The 18,368-nt window shown below is 39.4% G+C and overlaps 1 protein-coding gene across 1 annotated transcript in view; it reads left to right on the top strand.

Moving 5' to 3' along the window:
- The first annotated feature begins 6,634 nt into the window (after positions 1-6,634).
- Positions 6,635-18,368, top strand: part of Culd (CUB and LDLa domain) — a 77,332-nt gene continuing 65,598 nt past the window's right edge. The window contains exons 1-4 of the mRNA XM_083137430.1: positions 6,635-6,822; positions 8,770-9,061; positions 11,226-11,398; positions 14,482-14,678. Of these exons, the coding sequence (XP_082993556.1) occupies positions 8,772-9,061; positions 11,226-11,398; positions 14,482-14,678 (660 nt within the window). The 5' untranslated portion in view covers positions 6,635-6,822; positions 8,770-8,771. The remainder of the gene's footprint in view (positions 6,823-8,769; positions 9,062-11,225; positions 11,399-14,481; positions 14,679-18,368) is intronic.

Here is an 18,368-nt window from a genome sequence, read left to right as displayed (position 1 = left end):
TCCCCTCCTTTGCGCAACAGCCCATGAAGGGCCTAGGCGTACCTACCGACTGCCGGTCTCCCTCCCACGCTTTCCTTCGTCACCTCTAAGCGTGGAGATCTTCAACCAGTATTGGAATAGTCAGGGGGGGGGGGGGTCTGCCTGACGTATCCCCAGCCGTTATAGTAGGTCTCCGTGACCGGATTACGCTCACTCAATCGGAGCTCCCCAATTTCCTCACGATGGTGGGTTGCCACCGGCCCTATACGTAAGGCCGAATAAATTCCGACCAGAGGCGGATTCGAACCTACGCCGTCCCGAAACGAAATAGGCTAACAGGGACTGTATCTACTTGATACTTACAGGTCGATAATGTTAATAGACGATTAATATGTACCGACAGCTTTGAGCCTCTCTGCAGAACTGATTAAGGGAGACCTTTATAAATCATGCTTCATAATGTTTCCCTCTAGTTTCCAGTATCAAAGATTTTTACGCACAAAGGAATCTAACGAGAATCCAACACCACCATTGTGTTGTGTTATGCAAGAAAAATCAAATTAATTAAATAATAATGGTTACATATTATCTACACTTTGATGAATTGTGTAAAAATTTGTAATACGTTTTTTTGTAGGCCTACTTGATAAAACATTAAAACACGGATTTTATTTGCTTCAAATGAAAGACTCTTGCATCATTACAGACAATGTTTGATACTGGATACGTTAATCATTTTGCAAAATATTGTAGTGTTTCACACCCGACAAACACATATGAATCCCTTCATTGATCAATGACTTCTTGGATTACACAGTGTCGTCATTAATATTTTATATCAAGTTTTATAGAAGGAAATGTAGCCTCTTTACATTATGAAAAAAACCTTCCTTAATGACTATGGTACGAAACCGAACGATATAAGGGGCCTCCTTCGCCTTACCCCATTTCCGCGGCACAAGGTCTCTGGGCTGCTTATTGCCATCACTTTTTGAGCAGAAGCGTACAAACCCCAAATATCAGGGTTTTTTTATGCTGATACCGATTTCTGCCAGTCACAGAATGGCTTAAGATACATGAATAAAATTAGGAGAGTCCACTCCATAGCAGAAGAGTTTACATAATTATTTGTCAAAAAATTAGGTTGTGCCTGAGGTACTTTAACAGCCAACGTCTTGTTGTATCCTCCGGAAGGAGAAGGGGGGGGATATACAATGCTTCGAAGATACGTGTCCGTTGGTCCGGTGAAAGCTTGGTAGCTAACTTCAAATAAATAAAGTTCGTACTTGCGGTTTTAAATATATATGTATATTGAACAAAGTCACTGGAGACACCACAATTACAGTTTGGTTACAGTTACCGTCACTCCCACGTAGGTATTCACAAAACACTGTAGACACTTAGTTTTTACAGACAGTCCTTCAGACAGAGCACAAGGAATAATTTCCAAAGATATTTACCCGGCAGCTCCACAGTAGACTTGAATGGTGTATGGATGTACAACTGTATCCTAACACAGAATTTTGGGTCTTTTATACAAAACTTAGGTTATTTACGTGATCTATTACAAGTCATTAAGTTCTTTCTGTTTTTCTATTTCGACGCGTCTACGTGCGGAGCGCCATACCATGTTTTGACATTTGAAATAGTTTACCGACACCTGAGGGTTACCTGGTCAAGGTTACCAAAACATGTTTTGAACTTGACAGTTCCAGGTCCCGTTAAGCAAGAGGAAGAGGCCTCTGAACTATAATTACATTAAATCACTTTCGCTTCCCTTTTACCTTAAATCTAACACAAACATTGACACATAAATTGACAGTTGCACTTCTCTTCTTTTTTAACTAAGAATAATTGTATCTCAAAAAGGATGGTTAAATCAAAATATAAACGGAAAAGGTTGTCACCTACAACACCTCCCTCCTTTTTGATGAATTTTCCTTTTTCTTGTAATGAAAATTCAACAGTAATGCACCTTTATCTTTCTTTTCTTACAACTGAACTTGGGTTTGATTCTACAGTTAACGCTTCTGTTAATTCACTCATTTGTATGTCAGAATCATCTTTCTTTTGTTAAATTCTCTAAACCAGAGGTGGTCTTTTTTTCATTTGCGTCAATTGCAATTAGTGTCGTTTACACCTTTTAATGCAGATTTCACTACAGTTAGTTCCTCTTTACTTAATCTAAGAAAATCTAATTGTTCATTTTCTAACTTGTGAATCTGTTCGGAATAGAAGTCTGCATCTTTCTCGTCTAGAGTACCAAATAGTACTTTCGAGATTTCTCCTACAAAATTGAAAACACCTCTTTTCCTTCTTTCATGGTTCGACATATGAGTTACTTCTAAAATTAATTGTTTAGTTTCTTTGATTTCATCGATTCTGATTAATACTTGGTTTGCAAATACTGTTGAACAGGGAGTTTTATTATTACGGACAATTGGATTCATGCATAAGTGTTTTGTCCGTTCTACAATATTTTGTACCTTTAAGAAACTATTATCTAACTCCGTAAGATTTACAAAGGTTAGCAATTTCCATTCTGAGGAATATAATTGGACTTCTCCTATATGGTCGTAGTATAGTCCTGAAGTGTCCTTGAAGTGTTCTATTCGAACTCCTACACAAATAACTGCTCTTGCCAAATAAACTATTAACAATATGAGCAACCACATCTTCCTGTAATAGAAAGAAAATACACTAATTATCTAACGTGCTACTTGTTAATAGTATAACTTTAATCGATTTGCATGTACTGTGGTAACCGTTTTACCTTTCTGCAACGTACAATTAACACCTTTCACTGCTACGATTTTAAAAGGGCCTCTCCACTGAGAGTCTAATTTCTTCGACCTTCCTCGTCGAACGGCTTCATCATATAACAAGACATTGTCTCCTTTCTGAAAGAGATATTCAATCTTGTTTTTGTCATATGATTCTTTACTTTTCTCCTTTGCTTTGTTTAATTTTGATTTGGCTAAAGCATGCATTTCCTGAAGTTTTTGCCGTAAGTTCTTCACATAGTCTTCGTAATTATAGTTTACTTCTGTGGGTCGTTTTTGTAATATGCCTGGTATGTTAGCATGTCTTCCAAAAAGAAGATAAAATGGGGTGAACCCTGTAGAAGAATGAGGGGTAGTATTATACGTAAATGTAGCAAAATGAATCCATGTATCCCAGTCATCCTGATTAGCTGATACAAAATGTCTGTGAAATTCCGTAAGAGTTCTGTGGCTGCGTTCAATAGATCCGTTTGATTGTGGGCAATACGGAGTAGTGTGAAGTTTTTGAATTTGTAACAGTTTACAAATACGTACCAGAACTTCACTCATAAAATTGCTTCCACAGTCGGTCAGAATTTTTTGAGGTATGCAATACTTCAAAATCAGATTATTAACTATGATTTTACCAACAGTGTCAGCATCTTGGGTCATTATTGGACTGGCTATGATGAATTTTGACAAGTCGTCCTGCATGGTTAACAAATACTTGTTCCCATTTTGTGTCAACGTCAGCGGACCCATAATATCTAAATTTATACGTTCGAAGACAGTTTCAGGGGTATCAGTTATCCTCATTGGCATCTTAGTTTTACACTGGGTGATTTTATTCCGTTGGCAAGAGTCACAAGTTTTTATAAAGTGTTCCAGATCTTCCTTTAGTCTGGGCCATTTCTGTAGGCTTATGTTGTTAAGTTTGAGATATGTTTTGATTTTCTCGTAACATCTCGTCATTCCTACATGTCCTCCTAAGGGCTTACTATGAAACTCTTCCAATATTTTCTGTTTGGTTTCAAATTCTAAAGGAGAGTCATCATTATCTTCTACTACATACATTCTGCTCAGACAATCTGCGTTTGTATTTCTTTTTCCTTTCTTATAAACAATTTCGTAGTCGTACTCTTCCAACAAGATTTTCCACTTCAACAGCCTCGAACTGGGGTCCTTTACGCGAAAAACCCAAGTGAGTGGTTTACAATCAGTAACAAATGTTACTGGTCTCCCGTATATGTAAGGATGAAAAAGCTTCGATGCCCAGACGATTGCTACAAGTTCTCGTTCTGTTGCACTGTAACGCTGTTCTGCTTGGTTGAACTTTCGACTAGCATAGTGGATGGGTAGGTCGTTTCCTATTTTCCCTTGAGATAAAATGGCACCACAAGCCATGCCACTGGCATCAGTTGTTATGATGAATGGCTTGCTGAAATCTGGATATTGCAATATTGGAGGATTTGTTAGTTTTTCCTTTAATGTTTCAAATGCTAATTCTTCCTTCGTTCCCCATAGAAATTCCACATTTTCCTTCAATAGATTTGTCAAGGGCAATGCAATCTGGCTGAATGAGTGGATGAATTTCCTGTAATATCCTGCTAATCCTAAAAATCCTTTAACTTGCTTTTTGTTCCGTGGTTCTGGAAAATTCTGAACCTTTTCCACTAACCTCGGATCAGGCTTCACTCCCTCACTGGTGACTACGTGTCCTAAGTATGTCAATTCTGTTTGGAGGAATTCACATTTGTCTGGTCCAAGTTGTAAATTATGTTCTCGAAACCTTTGCAACACTTCCTTTAATCTGTTGTTGTGCTCTTCTAGCGTTGAACCAAAGATCACACAGTCGTCTAAATAAATAAAGCACCCGTGTCCCTGTATTCCAGCAAGAACTGAGTTCATCAACCTTTGGAATGTTGATGGCGCTGTTCTTAATCCAAAACACATCCTCTTAAATTGGTAATGGTTATAAGGAGTACTGAATGCTGTGATGGGCCTATCTTCTTCTCTAATGTTCGTCTGTAGGTATCCTTGCGCTAGGTCCAAGATAGAGAAGTATCGTGCTTTTCCCAACTGACTTATGATGTCATCGATATTTGGTAAAGGAAATCTGTCATGAGATGTTAATCTGTTGACATGTGAAAGGTCAATTACTAACCTATACTTCTGTTTTCCTGATGCATCAATTTTCTTAGGAACCAAGAAGATTGGACTGTTCCATGGGCTAATTGAGGGTTCTATTATATCTTGTGCCAACATTTCCTGAATTTGCTTTTCAATTTCTTCCTTCTGCATTTCAGGAAGTCGGTATGGTTTCCTGGTCACAACTGTACCTTGGTGCTGTGGTTGAATTCTAATGTGATGTTCAATTGTAGGTGTAGGTGTTAGCTGATCACCTGGTAGAAAAAATACATCATGGAATTCCTTACAGATTTCCAGGATACTTCTTCTTTCTTCTGAAGACAGATGGTCTAATCTAAGAAGCTTTTTCAATTTCTTCACTCTGTTCAATATCCCTGTTGATCTTTTGTCTTTTTGTCTTTCATCCACCATGAATATATTTCCTTCAAATGTAGTATGGTCTATTTGAACTAATTCTACTGGATCTAACATCACTGTTTCCTCCTTTTCGTTAGTATTCAATATTAAACAATAACACATGTTATTTTCTGCTTTGGTTATGCATTCCCCTAGATAAACACCTTCTTTCAAAAGTTTCTTTTCGAGCATGCCTGTTCCGTTCGTTTTACTAGGAACCAATGATATTTGTTCACATCTAGGATGTATGGTAACCTTCCTTGGAACAACTAGGGTACCATGGCTTCGAGTACCATGCCTTTGATCCTTAGAATCCGTTCCTGCAGAATTAAAGGTGAGTGTACAGTGGTTCTGAGATAGAAAATCTCTTCCTAATAGGATTCTATGCTTTGACAAACATCCCTTATTAATCACATGAAACAAATGCGGAAATTCCGATCCTTGTATATTTACAGTTACAACAATTGTACCAATGGTTTTGGTCTTTTCTTCACCGACACCCCTTAATGTAATAGCGTCTTCAAACCTTATGCTTTGTTGCAATTCATTATCCAATACGTCGATTGAAAGGAGAGATAAGTCGGCTCCAGAGTCCAAGAGACATTGAAATTTCGTTGAACCTATTTCTCTTATACCGATCTGGATTGTACTGTCAGTTTGCACCTCACAAATGTTTTCAATGTGGTTTTGGCAACCCTGTTTCTCCCGAACGTGAAATGGCTGCTTATTCACGCCGTTCGTTTCCCGTTTCCCGACGAGGGATTTTCGTCTTTAGAAGTCGAACCTCTCTGATGAAAATGTTCACTGTGACGTTTTTCATCCTCACACGTGCAACAATGGACCCTCCTGTTTACTTGACCTCCGGTCACGTTATCTTTTCGTTTCTTCAGTCGGCAATCCCTGCTGATATGTCCTTTTAAATTACAATTGTAGCACACTACATTACTTTTGTCTTTTAGGTGATTAATTGTCATTTTATCCTTGGGTCTCGCACCCAGGTTCATCGTGTTCGCTCTCTGCGACAACATTTGTATCTCTTCTTGAAGAGCCAGTTCTACAATTGATCCTAACGACGTAGAATCTTATGTATAGTCAGGCAGCCATCGCTTCCGGTCAGTTCAGCGCCAACTAACTGGAAATACAGTTCCGTGTGATTCGCTAACGAAGCAGCAAAAGGGGTTGAATTCGGCAGCAAGTGATCGGGTAGGCGAGGTTATACATTCAGTGAAAACAACACAATAAGTTATCGGATTAGCAAAATTAAAGAAACAATCAAGCGCATTGTTGGCAGTGAATATAAATGTTAAAACGTCGCCAGGTAATTAGAGCTGCGTACACAAGTTTTCAGGATAGACGTGTAAAAAACACTGAGAATAGAAAAGTGCCAAAGCCAATGGAAAACGCCAAGGATCTTGTGTCGCAACTCTTCAGAGATATCCTCTCGGTCAAGGCGAGGCTGGAAATTCTTAGTCGTGCAGCTGCAAGCACCTCTGATAATCCCATTCGAAAGAAGCTTCTTTCAACACTTTGCTTTAAGGTAATGAAAGATATAAATAAGGCAGAAACTTGCTTAGCAAAATTTTTACGTGACGAAAGAAAGTACGAAAGAAAAGAAAGGGTGAGAGACAGAAAGAGAAGAAGAAATAGTGTAAAGCAAGGAGAAGTGAAGACAAGAAGTTGAACGAAAAAATAAGAGACCGAAAGAAAAATAATAAGCCTGGAAAGCAATGAGAAAGAAAGAACCCTCTCTCTCCCCACCTCTGTTTAAATCTCTTTCTTTTCAATCCGTTGGTCACGTTTTACAGCTTATAGAGCATGACCATATCTCGTTAGCAGATCCCAGTTGTTTGGCTTCTGCTCAAATCGGGTGCGGTGAATCACTAGGCAAGTTCATCTCGACACGTGGACGTTTTTAGGAGCTCAGGATCACGCTGTCGATTCTGTATTCAAATGTAAGTTCTTCTCGCTTGTATATTCTGTGTTAAAACTTGCAGGGATCATAGGTGTATTAAAGCCCCTTCCCTCCGAGTTGTTAAAGGTCCAGGAATTTTAAATAAATTCAGTTCCGGTCCAGGAGAGAAAATCAGCAAGCGTAACTGGGTTCTGGACCGTAAAGAAACTTTCTATATTTAAAGTATATCAATTAGGTCCAGGAACCTTTATACCGGACCAATTTAAATACAGTCCAGGAACCTTTTTTTCCGGATGGACTTAAATACGGTCCAGTACCATTTTTTTCGGTTAAATTTTAATACGGTCCTGGAAACCCTTTCCTATGGATCAATTTAAATACAGCGGGACTTAGCAGAACGCATTTGAATTTATGAGTTCCTGGATCTTTAACAACCCTAACTTCCCTAAAATTTGCTAAATTTTTGCATTCTGCAATTTGTGATCTACTAATCGCGGTTTGGGTAACTCGCTTGCACTTGTGGAGGCTAGACTGCATTTCGTATGCTGCACCTCAAGCAACAGAGCAGGAATGGTGTGTCTTGAGGGGCAAAAAAACATTTGGCGTCACTTATCGCACATCGTATTGAACACCCTCGTCTACTGACGTCATCGCAGAATGCCTTCATTGTTAGGTTCAGGGGGGATTTTCCACTACGCTTTGGCGTTATGCGGTCAACTTTCGATCTCGCCACCCAATCTCCCGTGTTCGAATTCCGGCCCGGGCATGACTATTCTTACCGAGTGTCATTTCATCAATTTCATCTAATCATTACTCATCGTTGCGATTAGGCCAAAAGTGGCAGCAAGGTGATGCCCAATAACTAGAATAGAAATACAAACTTTTCCAGATATAACATTTGTAGTGTATTTTCATTTGTGGACCACGTAGTTTTGTATTTTTGATCATGTCACGTCGTCTTCCATCTCTTTGGATTAATCGTGACGATTCATTTGTGAAATACAAGAAAGAAGGGAGAAAGCTGAGGTAGCGAGAGAGAGAGAGAAAGAGAGAGAGAGAGAGAGAAGGGGAGGGAGAAATATACAAACAAGCAGCGATAGAAATATAGACCCCCCCCCCCCATACACACACACAGAGCGAGAGAGTGCCGTTGAAACTAGACGAGACCAAGAACAAGCTTCATCTTTCACAAGCCTAACCTCGACCCAAAAATTAACTTAACGGAAAAAGTTGTTCTTAAATCCACTTATTGTACAGATAGATTAATAGAGACCAGTTTGAACTGAAATCATACCACCAACATACCTCCTTCGGGAATCGTAGCTGAGGTTTGAGGATGTTTTAAGTCCACTGGGTATCGAACAAGGCGGCGATGGGGAATCGTAGCTTTAACCGTTTGATTGTAAGGATACAGTTTTCGGGGAGCCTGAAATATAACGGTAGGATCCAGGAATTATGAACATACAGAACGGAGGGGTCATAGCCCTTTCTGGGTACTTCACTGTCCCAGTCCTCCACCCCTCGACCTGGCACGAGGTGATCTGTTTGTTCACATGATACTTTGTTTCGCAGCGATGCCCTTCACAGCACCACTAGTGCTTGGCGTCGTGGTGGCCGCCAGCGCTTTCGCCATCTTCAAGGAGGACATCTGCAGGGACTACAACGGACAGAAGATCTACCTGAGGTTCGGCAGCCACGGGTCTATTTCGGCAAGGAACGTTTCTTCCCACAAGGAACAGCGGATAATGCCAGGGTCTTCCCACGAACGGTGCCTTCTGGATTTCGAGACCTGTTCTTCCTGCGTCATCGTTCTGAGATTCCTACACATCAACCTACCCACGTGCGATCAAGACCACCACTGCAGGTAATTACGTTGTAGTGAGAATTACTGTTACTTATAACCATTAGAACACCCTAACATTCCCATAAACAAGACATGCCTTTGAAAAAATCCAGAGGCAACAACCAAAGTCAATGTTGTTTTCAAGATAGGGTCAACACGTCCCCAGCCATACATTACACAAGTATCCAGGACATGTCTAATGTATGTCTCTTGGATATCAGTACCGAAGTTCTGGATGTCAAAGAAATATCCAGTAGACTTCGTACGTTTCGTAGATATTCTATGGATCATTTTTGGAAATGTTTTGGGCATCGGTGCTATGTGGTTCACGCAGTGATTGAGGTGGGAATTCCTAGCTTGCCAAATTTGGGGATGTTTGTATGGTTCAATATCGAGACAGTAAAGTGCTTTACACAGACTGAGGGATAGCAACCCTGCGTTCCCCCACACTTCAAGCATTGGGATCACGTGAACGGGACGTCATATGTATGTTTCTTTAAAATTTATATCCCGTGTATACCGAGAATTGAATATCCAAAATACATCCCCTGGACATCCAGAATTGAATATCCAAAAATAGGTATATGATGGACATCCAGAATTGAATATCCAAAACTGGATATCTAATGGACATCCAACAGATATTCATAATATCCATGGATCTGATCAGCATTTTATGATTAACATCCAATGAATTTCGCGATTTGTGCTTTATGAATATCAACGGTAACATACTCCTGACAATGAATTCAGTAAACAAGATCAAACTGCAACCGTCACACAATACAGGGACATGGATGGAAACAGCCTTCTTAAGGCTGAGGCCCGGAATATTTTTCTTCAAAATTCGACGAACCGATCCCATTTTTAAACTTTAAATTAAATATTTTCTTTGTAAGTCCACTTTACGCACAGAAAGGATAATCGGGACTGTACCCGAAGTTTAAAGTGTATTTCAAACCCCTACGGTCCAGCAATGGGTATCGAACCCGAGACCCTTTGATTACGAGGCGACGAAGTTACCGCTACGCCATCGGGGAAGCCGAAATTAAATATTAATTAATACATTATTGCATAATCATGAAGATTATTGGTAGGCCTGTTGACATATATAAAATTAGGCTTAAATTTGCTATCAACCAGTAGATCTAATAAAATCTTGTAGTTTCCTCGGGCCAACATCATTTAAATAATTTGATACCTGCTCATTTGATTGGCATGTTTCATTTTGAACGCAAGGAAATTCCATTCTCAGAATACAGTAAACCCTCGTTAACACAAACTCGCTTAAGACGAACACTCGGTTAACATGAACAAAATATTGGTCCCGGCAGGGATGTATTATATCTTAGTTTTATCGGTTAACGCGAATTTCGGTTACCACGAATTACGAATTGTGTTTTTGTCCGTTGCGACATTAGAACTCATTTAACACGAACTTCCAAAGTTTTTCATATTTTTTCTGTTGTTCCTCTGCTATGCATGTAAGAAATAACTCAACAATCTCTATCATCTTGTCAACAATCAACTTATACAGTATTGTAACCAACAGATTCAGATCAACAATGTGTTCAGATGTGTTTTTCTATTCTTTAAAACGTAGCCAGTACGAGTAACATCAAGTTGCAAGCAGTAAGGAGGGAGTCATGGCCAAGAGGAAGCAGACAGCCATAGATCTGCAAACAAAACTGAAAATCCTAGAAGAAGTAGACCGTGGTGTATTGAAGAAAACTACAATTGCTGGACAGTATGGAATTGCTAAATCTACATTATCTACAATACTTAAATACATAATACGTATTGTAAAATGGTTAATGTGTAGAAAGAACTGTATTGCAACAATAAAATTTGAGTCCCGGTTAGCACGAATTTTTCTAACACGAACTCTTGAATTTTCGGTCCCTTGGAATTGGTTTTAACGAGGGTTTACTGTATTTCCATTGCAAAATATTTCTTAATGAAAATTGCTGCACAAACTAAAATGAGAAATTTCAGTAGAACCTCTCGCGAATCGATATAATAGGTGACTGCTGGACTCGATGGTTAAGAAATATTTTATTTGCCCTTCATTTCTACAGTTAAATTTTGACAGTATTGCTCGATTTTATTATTCCAGCACAATATCTATTATTGGAAAAATTTACACACCAATATCTTGCTTTACATGTCATTTTTCTTGTAACAGGTGCGACTATGTGTGGGTTACGGAGCCGCCATATGAGACTTCGGGACAACCATTCTGTGGCACAAAGGCTGCCTCGGACGCAGTCTACCGCTCCCAAACCAGGGCTGTCTCGCTTGCCTTCTTCTACAGTGGGCCACACGAACAGGCCTTTGCCTTGGAGTACAACGTTGAACGTAAGTGTTGATGCAGGCAGTTGTATTGAGGACGAGTATAGCCACATTTCGATTTTATCTATTTTTATGGACGTTTTAGATTACAACAAAAGCTGCAAGACAATTTTTCGCAACATCATGAAAAAACGCGAGTAACTTGTGTCTGTATGTTTGGTATTTAGCGTCGCATTTCTGCCACTTTTGGCTAAACGTGACGATGAAGAATGAATGCTGATATGATGTAAGGGCACTCACAAAGAACAACCATAACCAGACCGGAATTCGTACCCGAGAAGTAACTTTAGAAATAATTTTCGGCTTGACAACGGTGCCTTTTGTGGAGTTGCTTGAAACATTGCAATGAAAAAAGAATACTTCAGTGGAGTGAAATCGGGAAACGTTTATTGGGAAGTTTATAGCTGAATGTCATATTTTGAGATGTATTTTTGTCTTGCAATTTTTTTAAATATCCTATGAAGACAACATATGAATGATATCAAAATGTGACGGAGGATGCTTTGGGTGATTTTTGTAGATTCTAAGCCTTTATACATAGAAAACATCTCTCATAAGCACAAGTATCTCCGGAAAGAGTAGCTACAAAATCTCTCGCCAGGTGTCATATCACTCTGTACCAGTGGAGTGCGGTGACGTTTTCCGTTGGGGCAGCAGATCCAGAAAAATTAAGAAAACCAAGAATTCATTGCTTCTACATGGTACGTTATACTGAAAGAAATGAGCACTACCTGATACTGTTTCCTTAACGTCTCTAAGAGGAAAGATGATTGTCTTGGAGCAGTTGTTAATTTATTTGAACTTCATTTCGTCTGTTGTCAAACGTATTTAATGCAACAGACGATCGCGGATGGTTGAAACGATTTTCACATGTTGCAATATTCACAAATCCACATCGCCACGTATTTCTTTCCGTAGAAAATAGTAAAACAATGCCACACTTAAGTTTTTGAAGCATTTGGTTTCCACACAACCCCTCGAAATTCCCGTAGTTTGAAAGTTGGTTAGATTTGAAGCCCTTCTTTGCTGGCACATTTCAGGAATATCTGGAGAGAGAGAGAGAGAGAGAGAGAGAGAGAGAGAGAGAGAGAGAGAGAGAGAGAGAGAGAGAAAGAGAAAGAGAGAGAACGCTCTGAAACGTTTATCTTCACAGAACATGTCATACGTATGTCAGCAATCATATTTTTGCGATTCTCATGTGCTTTGAACGCTGGCAGTATACAGTGCACGTGGATACTTAATCGTGCAGTTCGCAACACTGAGGACATCAGAAGGCTATACCGGTGGCACTCTGTTTTCCAATAAAGAGCTGAAAAAAGAAACCCAAAGTCCCCCGTCACATAACGTACCCTTCCATTGGATCCTCAAGGCCGCGTGGTGATTTTCCTGATCGTTGCTGGCGTTGTAGGCTACAGGCTGGCCAGGGTGGGTGCCGCAGATGTTTTGTCAACACGCCACAAGAGGGTGTGGATGGCCTCATATTGGAACCTTGGAGGCTTGCGCAAGGTTGATTCTTTTGCGGTAACAGGGAAGAAATAATGAAAAGCCAAAAGTTAAAGAAATACTTTTGTAACTGTTATGCTGTGAGCCATTTGTGCCGTTCCCAGCTGCCAGATGAAGTGCACGTTCATGCTCTGTACCCTCTTTCAGCAGGGCTAACTCCTCCTACTGCGACACCTTAGTGTAGTGTCGGCGACTTGAAATTGCTGTCGAACTTTAATCGCTTCGACGTGGACAAACTCTCTCCGGTCATTCGTTGCACCCGACGCGATAGCAATATCTATCTCTCTCTGGTAATGTCCTGAATGGGGCTGGTCACGCAAAGCTAATTGTAGGTGGCAGCACGATAGTTATTCTTGCTCTTCAGACAGGCAATTCTTCTCCCATTTAAACACATGGGGAAACTCGATGCTGGGCGTTCTGCTATTATATTAAACTTAAACTTAAAGTAACCTGAGAAATTATATAGGCACGAGCAATGATAGATGAATAAAAAGTGCTGTAAAAGCCAGGACTTAGAAGATGATCCTCGACAACAGAAAATATATCAGAACTCATAAAACGTTGAAACGTGCACATTATTTGCATAAGTCACTTGCAATTCTCACAATTTAAGTGCTTTATTATTGAGAGTTAGTGCGGTAGAGAATAATACATAATAATTCCATACGGCTGTACTTTTATTTTCATAGCAGTTGTTAATAACCGACTCTTTTACATATTAAATTCTTCGACATGACTGATAAAAATGATACCCTGTATTATGTATAAATTCATCGAAAAAATAGTTATTAAAACATCTTATATTCTGTTTCACGTTTCGCAACCTCCAGGCGTTGATATTGACAGGAATTATATTTTTGAATGTGTTGTAACCAAAAAAGATGCACAAGTACAAGGAAAATGTCTGCTTTATGCAAGAAACCATACGTTAACATTACATTTTTGAAGAGGATAATAAATATGCGCATACAACACTATTATTTTTTTAGGGATTATTTGGGGATTTTTTTCCCCAATTAAGACACTCGCCATTGAATTACACATAGCTACTTGCAATCAGAAAATAAAAACAAGCGTAATTTTTTGTATTGTCAATGCACGGCAGCTGGGAAAGGCACAAAGTTTAGTGCTGTTGTGCATAAACATACGCTATTTAGCCCGTTGCGTTTTAATTATTATCTCTTAACTTCACAAGAATGTCATTTACGGAAACTTTTAGGAAACATCTCAAAAATTTACGAAACACATTATTATCGATTTGGGCGAGAACATCTTCACTTCGGTGAAAATAAGATTTTAGTAGCCACTCCATCGCGCTCCAATGTAAAACTTAGGACAACCAAATGACGAACGAAATTCTCTAAGGATACAATTATGGTGTCGCCGCCCCCGGAAAGTTTAGTAATGAGCAGCCCCACTGAAATAGTGGTGAATTCGACTGTATCAAGTGGGACTGAAAAACTACACATAAGTAATCCTTGCCAATTTTCAAAATACACCGAAATGGGATATTTTGTTTTACACAAACTGTAGAGACCAACACTGACCATTGCGATTGTTAAATGAAATCCATTGTTTATTTACAGAGAATCTTCAAATCGTGCAGGCAGCTCCAACGACTGTGGACGCAGGAAAAGATGGCGGGGTTTTCACTTCGCCATTTTTCCCGGCCTTGTATCCCAGGGACTACAGAACAGAATACATCATTTCCACAAACAGCTCGGCTTCCAAAATCTACCTTCTGTTTTCTGACTTCCAGATATCACCTTACTCAGCAATAGAAGTAAGTATTTTTAGTACTGAGTTCTGGTTGTAAAGTGAACAACAGAAGTTTTATTAATTCTTTACAGTCCGCTGTACATTAGTAAATGAAGATTGTGTCAGAAAATTTGTGAAAGATTAAATTTTGACAGGTGGGTCTCTCCATTGCCCTCTCATAGAAAGGCCTGAACAGGGAATCCTAGTTTACATGAAGCGTCATTGTTAGTAGATCATGGGTCACAACACTATGAGCATTACAGTCGCAAATTTGCGTTCAATGGGCGGAAAACTGGCATTATTTTACAGTCAACGGCAAAGATAATGGTAAGCAAATTGTTCACCGAAATTTTCATTACTTTTTTATTCTACATCCTGTGTTGTTTTAGGGAATGAAACTATGTTGGTTCGAAGCAGGCATTATTCTCTGCTTATTGACGTCATTATTTTAATTCATTGTCATCACATTGTGTAATACAGACCGAATGAAAATGGTGGTGGACAATTCGCCTGTTTCTTTCACCGTTGGGTTTACATGGTATACCTAGTGCGTGTAGATAAAAGTGTAATAATTGCAATTTAGTGAAATCACGTAGCTGTGTTACAGATAGACTGTTGTGATCCTGACCTACCACTGATGACGTTAATATAAACAGACGAGAGTCTGCTCGGGCCTTGTTATAAGATGGCATTGTTCACCTAACTTAATGTTGAATTATCCTTGGAAAGTCTCAAATTTAAAAAAAAAGACTCCTGTAGTGCCGTTTCGTTCAAATATGTGGGGGCGAGGTTCATCCGAGACCTTGGTGATTTTAACTAGCTTCACTAGAATCTGGTTTCTCAATGTTTGAAAGGCTCGAAGCTGAAGCTATTATACAGGGTGTCATTTTAATGGCGCCCACGGACCACGGAAACGTATAGAGGACATCAAAACAAACAACTTTTCTCAGTAACATTTTTCTCGTTGGTGCATCGTTTCGGCGCTACAGCCGTTCAAAAAAGCCCGTTTTGCCGCCTGAATGCTGGCAACCACACACAACATTTGATTTCATTTGTGACGTCATATCCCGTCGTGAAGCGATGCGTTCCAGGGTTGCCAGGAACATACATACTCTGTGAAAAATGACATAGCTACAATCAGCCACATTATGTACCGTAACACAAAACGAGAGAAACACGTTCTGTAACCTAACAGGAAGTAAACAAACGATACAAAAAATGGTAGAAAGAAAATAGAATTCAAGTGGAAGTGGTCATATCGAATTTTGTCTCAGATTACTTGTCAAATATTTGCAAATCTAGTTACCAAGTTGGCATCTACAATTTAGTCTATCCACTTCGTCCTTCTGATACTAGTTGTCTGTGACACACCGAACAGATGACAAAATAGAAATGAAAGAACTCAAAATTTCAAAGGTAAGCAACACATAATATAATGTATATTCAGGGCATTATGAGGCTAGTGACAAAAATGATATAAGTAGTAGTAATACAAGCTCTAAGACGGCTATGTGTTTTTACCTATGCACCGGATACACATGTAAGTAGTTTGCAAATGTGAAGAGGGCAGTGTATTCATCATTAGATTGTTACTGTGGTTGTACTTGTTTTAGCCGTAATGTAACAACGTGAACCTCGGATACTTCCGTTATCGGCACAAAAGTACCGTATGGCATCTGGACACAAACCTGTAGATATCAACCTTGCAACGAGATTTGCAAATATTTGACATGTAGTTGGGCGTAAACAGCCACGTGTAAGCTGTAAGTGCAACAAAACTTATTGTTGTTGATATTTTAGATGTAGGCTGAGACAAAATCCGACATTGACATTTCATTTTGAATACTTTTTTACCATTTTTCATATCGTTAGTTCACTTCCCCCTGCCCCTGAGATGACTGCTGATCTTCTAGCTGGTAGGCTATGATGTTCGGTCTGCTGGACGCATTTCTCGCTTCGTTTTACAGCAAATAATGTGGTTGGTAGTTTGTCATTTTTCCCAAAATTTGTTTGTTCCTTGCAACCCTGCCATGCGCTGTTTCGCCCTAGGATATGACGTCAGAGGTACGATCAAATGTTATGGTGGGTTGCCAGCATCCAGGCGGCAAAACGGTCTTTTTTGAACGGCTGTAGCGTCGAATCGACGCACCAACGAGAAAAATGTTACTGAGATAAGTTGTTTGTTTTGATGTCCTCTATACGAATCTGTGGTCCGTGGGCGCCATTAAAATGACACCCTGTATATCCCTTTACCTTGTGCGTTCAGGAAATTAGAAGCAGCAGTACAGTTAACCCTTTATTTTCTTTCTCTCAAGGTATCAAATTACTGATGGGAACTATCAGTTTAGGATTTCACAGGAATATGTCTTCAGAGTGGTTTCTAAAGCACATAGATCTTTGCCATTGCTTCTGTGACACCGGAAATTAACAGGGACAGAAAGCTTCGGGGCTGGGGTGGGGATGGGGTTCGAGGCTATGGCCACATGGGCCGGAATTATGTCCTATGCCCGATTTCGCGCCCTGTTTATACTGTCCACTCTTTACGTGTTCGCTAGATCAGTTACAATTCCCAATCCCAATTCTCTTATAAACATTACTTACACGAAGGCAAGTCAAATGGAACATTAATTCGTTTTTATTTTTTTATCGAGTAGATTTCTGCATGTAGGGTTGCACACGTTTGTATATTTTAGCATAGACCCATTGCTCATTTATATACAGGGTGTTCCGTTTGAGATGTGACAAAAGTAAACCTTTATACACAAGAGGTTAATGTACGTATCTGTGAGCAGTTTGTTGTAATATAAGCAAAAAAGATGTAAGTTTCGAGTGAGTGGAGGTTTACACTCTTCAGTTGCGTGGCGGCAGTAGCATGCATGTAATATTCGAAAATTTCGCAAACCATACGACTTACTGTGTGCGCTGTTGTGACGTGACCACCACCTTTGTTACCATGCACATTAGCGCAGCCATGGGGCTGAAGTCTGTAAACCTCCACTCACTCGAAACTTACATCATCTCTGCTAATATTACAACAAGCTGCTCGGAAATACGTACATTAACCTCTTGTGTATCGTTTACTTTTCTGACATCTCGAACGGATCACCCTGTATATTTTCAAATCTAGGTTAGTACCTACCTGCGTACTCAAAAATAATCTTTGGGATCCATGTGCAGTCACTGTGAAGGTCTTTCCACCAATCTGCTTGCGAACTGAGGCCATTGTTGAAATTTCTCCTCTGCATAGATATATTGAATTTTTATTTGCCGGAGAATTTATGTAAATTTTAAGCTTCCAAAGGTAATAAACGACTGCTATACACTGTTGCAAGTGTGTGGAGGAGGCGCCATCCAATCTTCAAAGTGACAAGATGGCGTTTTGAAGTTCTCTTGATCAGTGTTGCAGCCTTGGGGTCGTTTCGTAAATAGCAGTTGATACCTAATATAAATATGAGCTCTATAATCTTTGCCGGACTTTTTTAGATTTTCATTTGATTTTCCATCGTTTGTGTGTGTGTGTGTGTGTGTGTGTGTGTGTAAAAAATTAATGGATAACATCTAAAACAATAACAAAGAAATATGAATCAGCTTTACAGAAACTTATCAGCAATTTACAGAAAACCAGTAATATTATATAACGTGGCAACAATTAATAAAATAATATTTCAAGATAGGCATTCTAGACCGTTCCGACGATGAGAATGGAGATAGATTA

The sequence above is a fragment of the Lepisma saccharinum genome, chromosome 1 (assembly GCF_977018435.1).
Source record: "Lepisma saccharinum chromosome 1, izLepSacc3.1, whole genome shotgun sequence".
Taxonomy (NCBI): Eukaryota; Metazoa; Arthropoda; class Insecta; order Zygentoma; family Lepismatidae; genus Lepisma; species Lepisma saccharinum.
The sequence above is the reverse complement of the archived record's forward strand: the minus strand, read 5'-3'. Positions and strand labels throughout refer to the sequence as shown.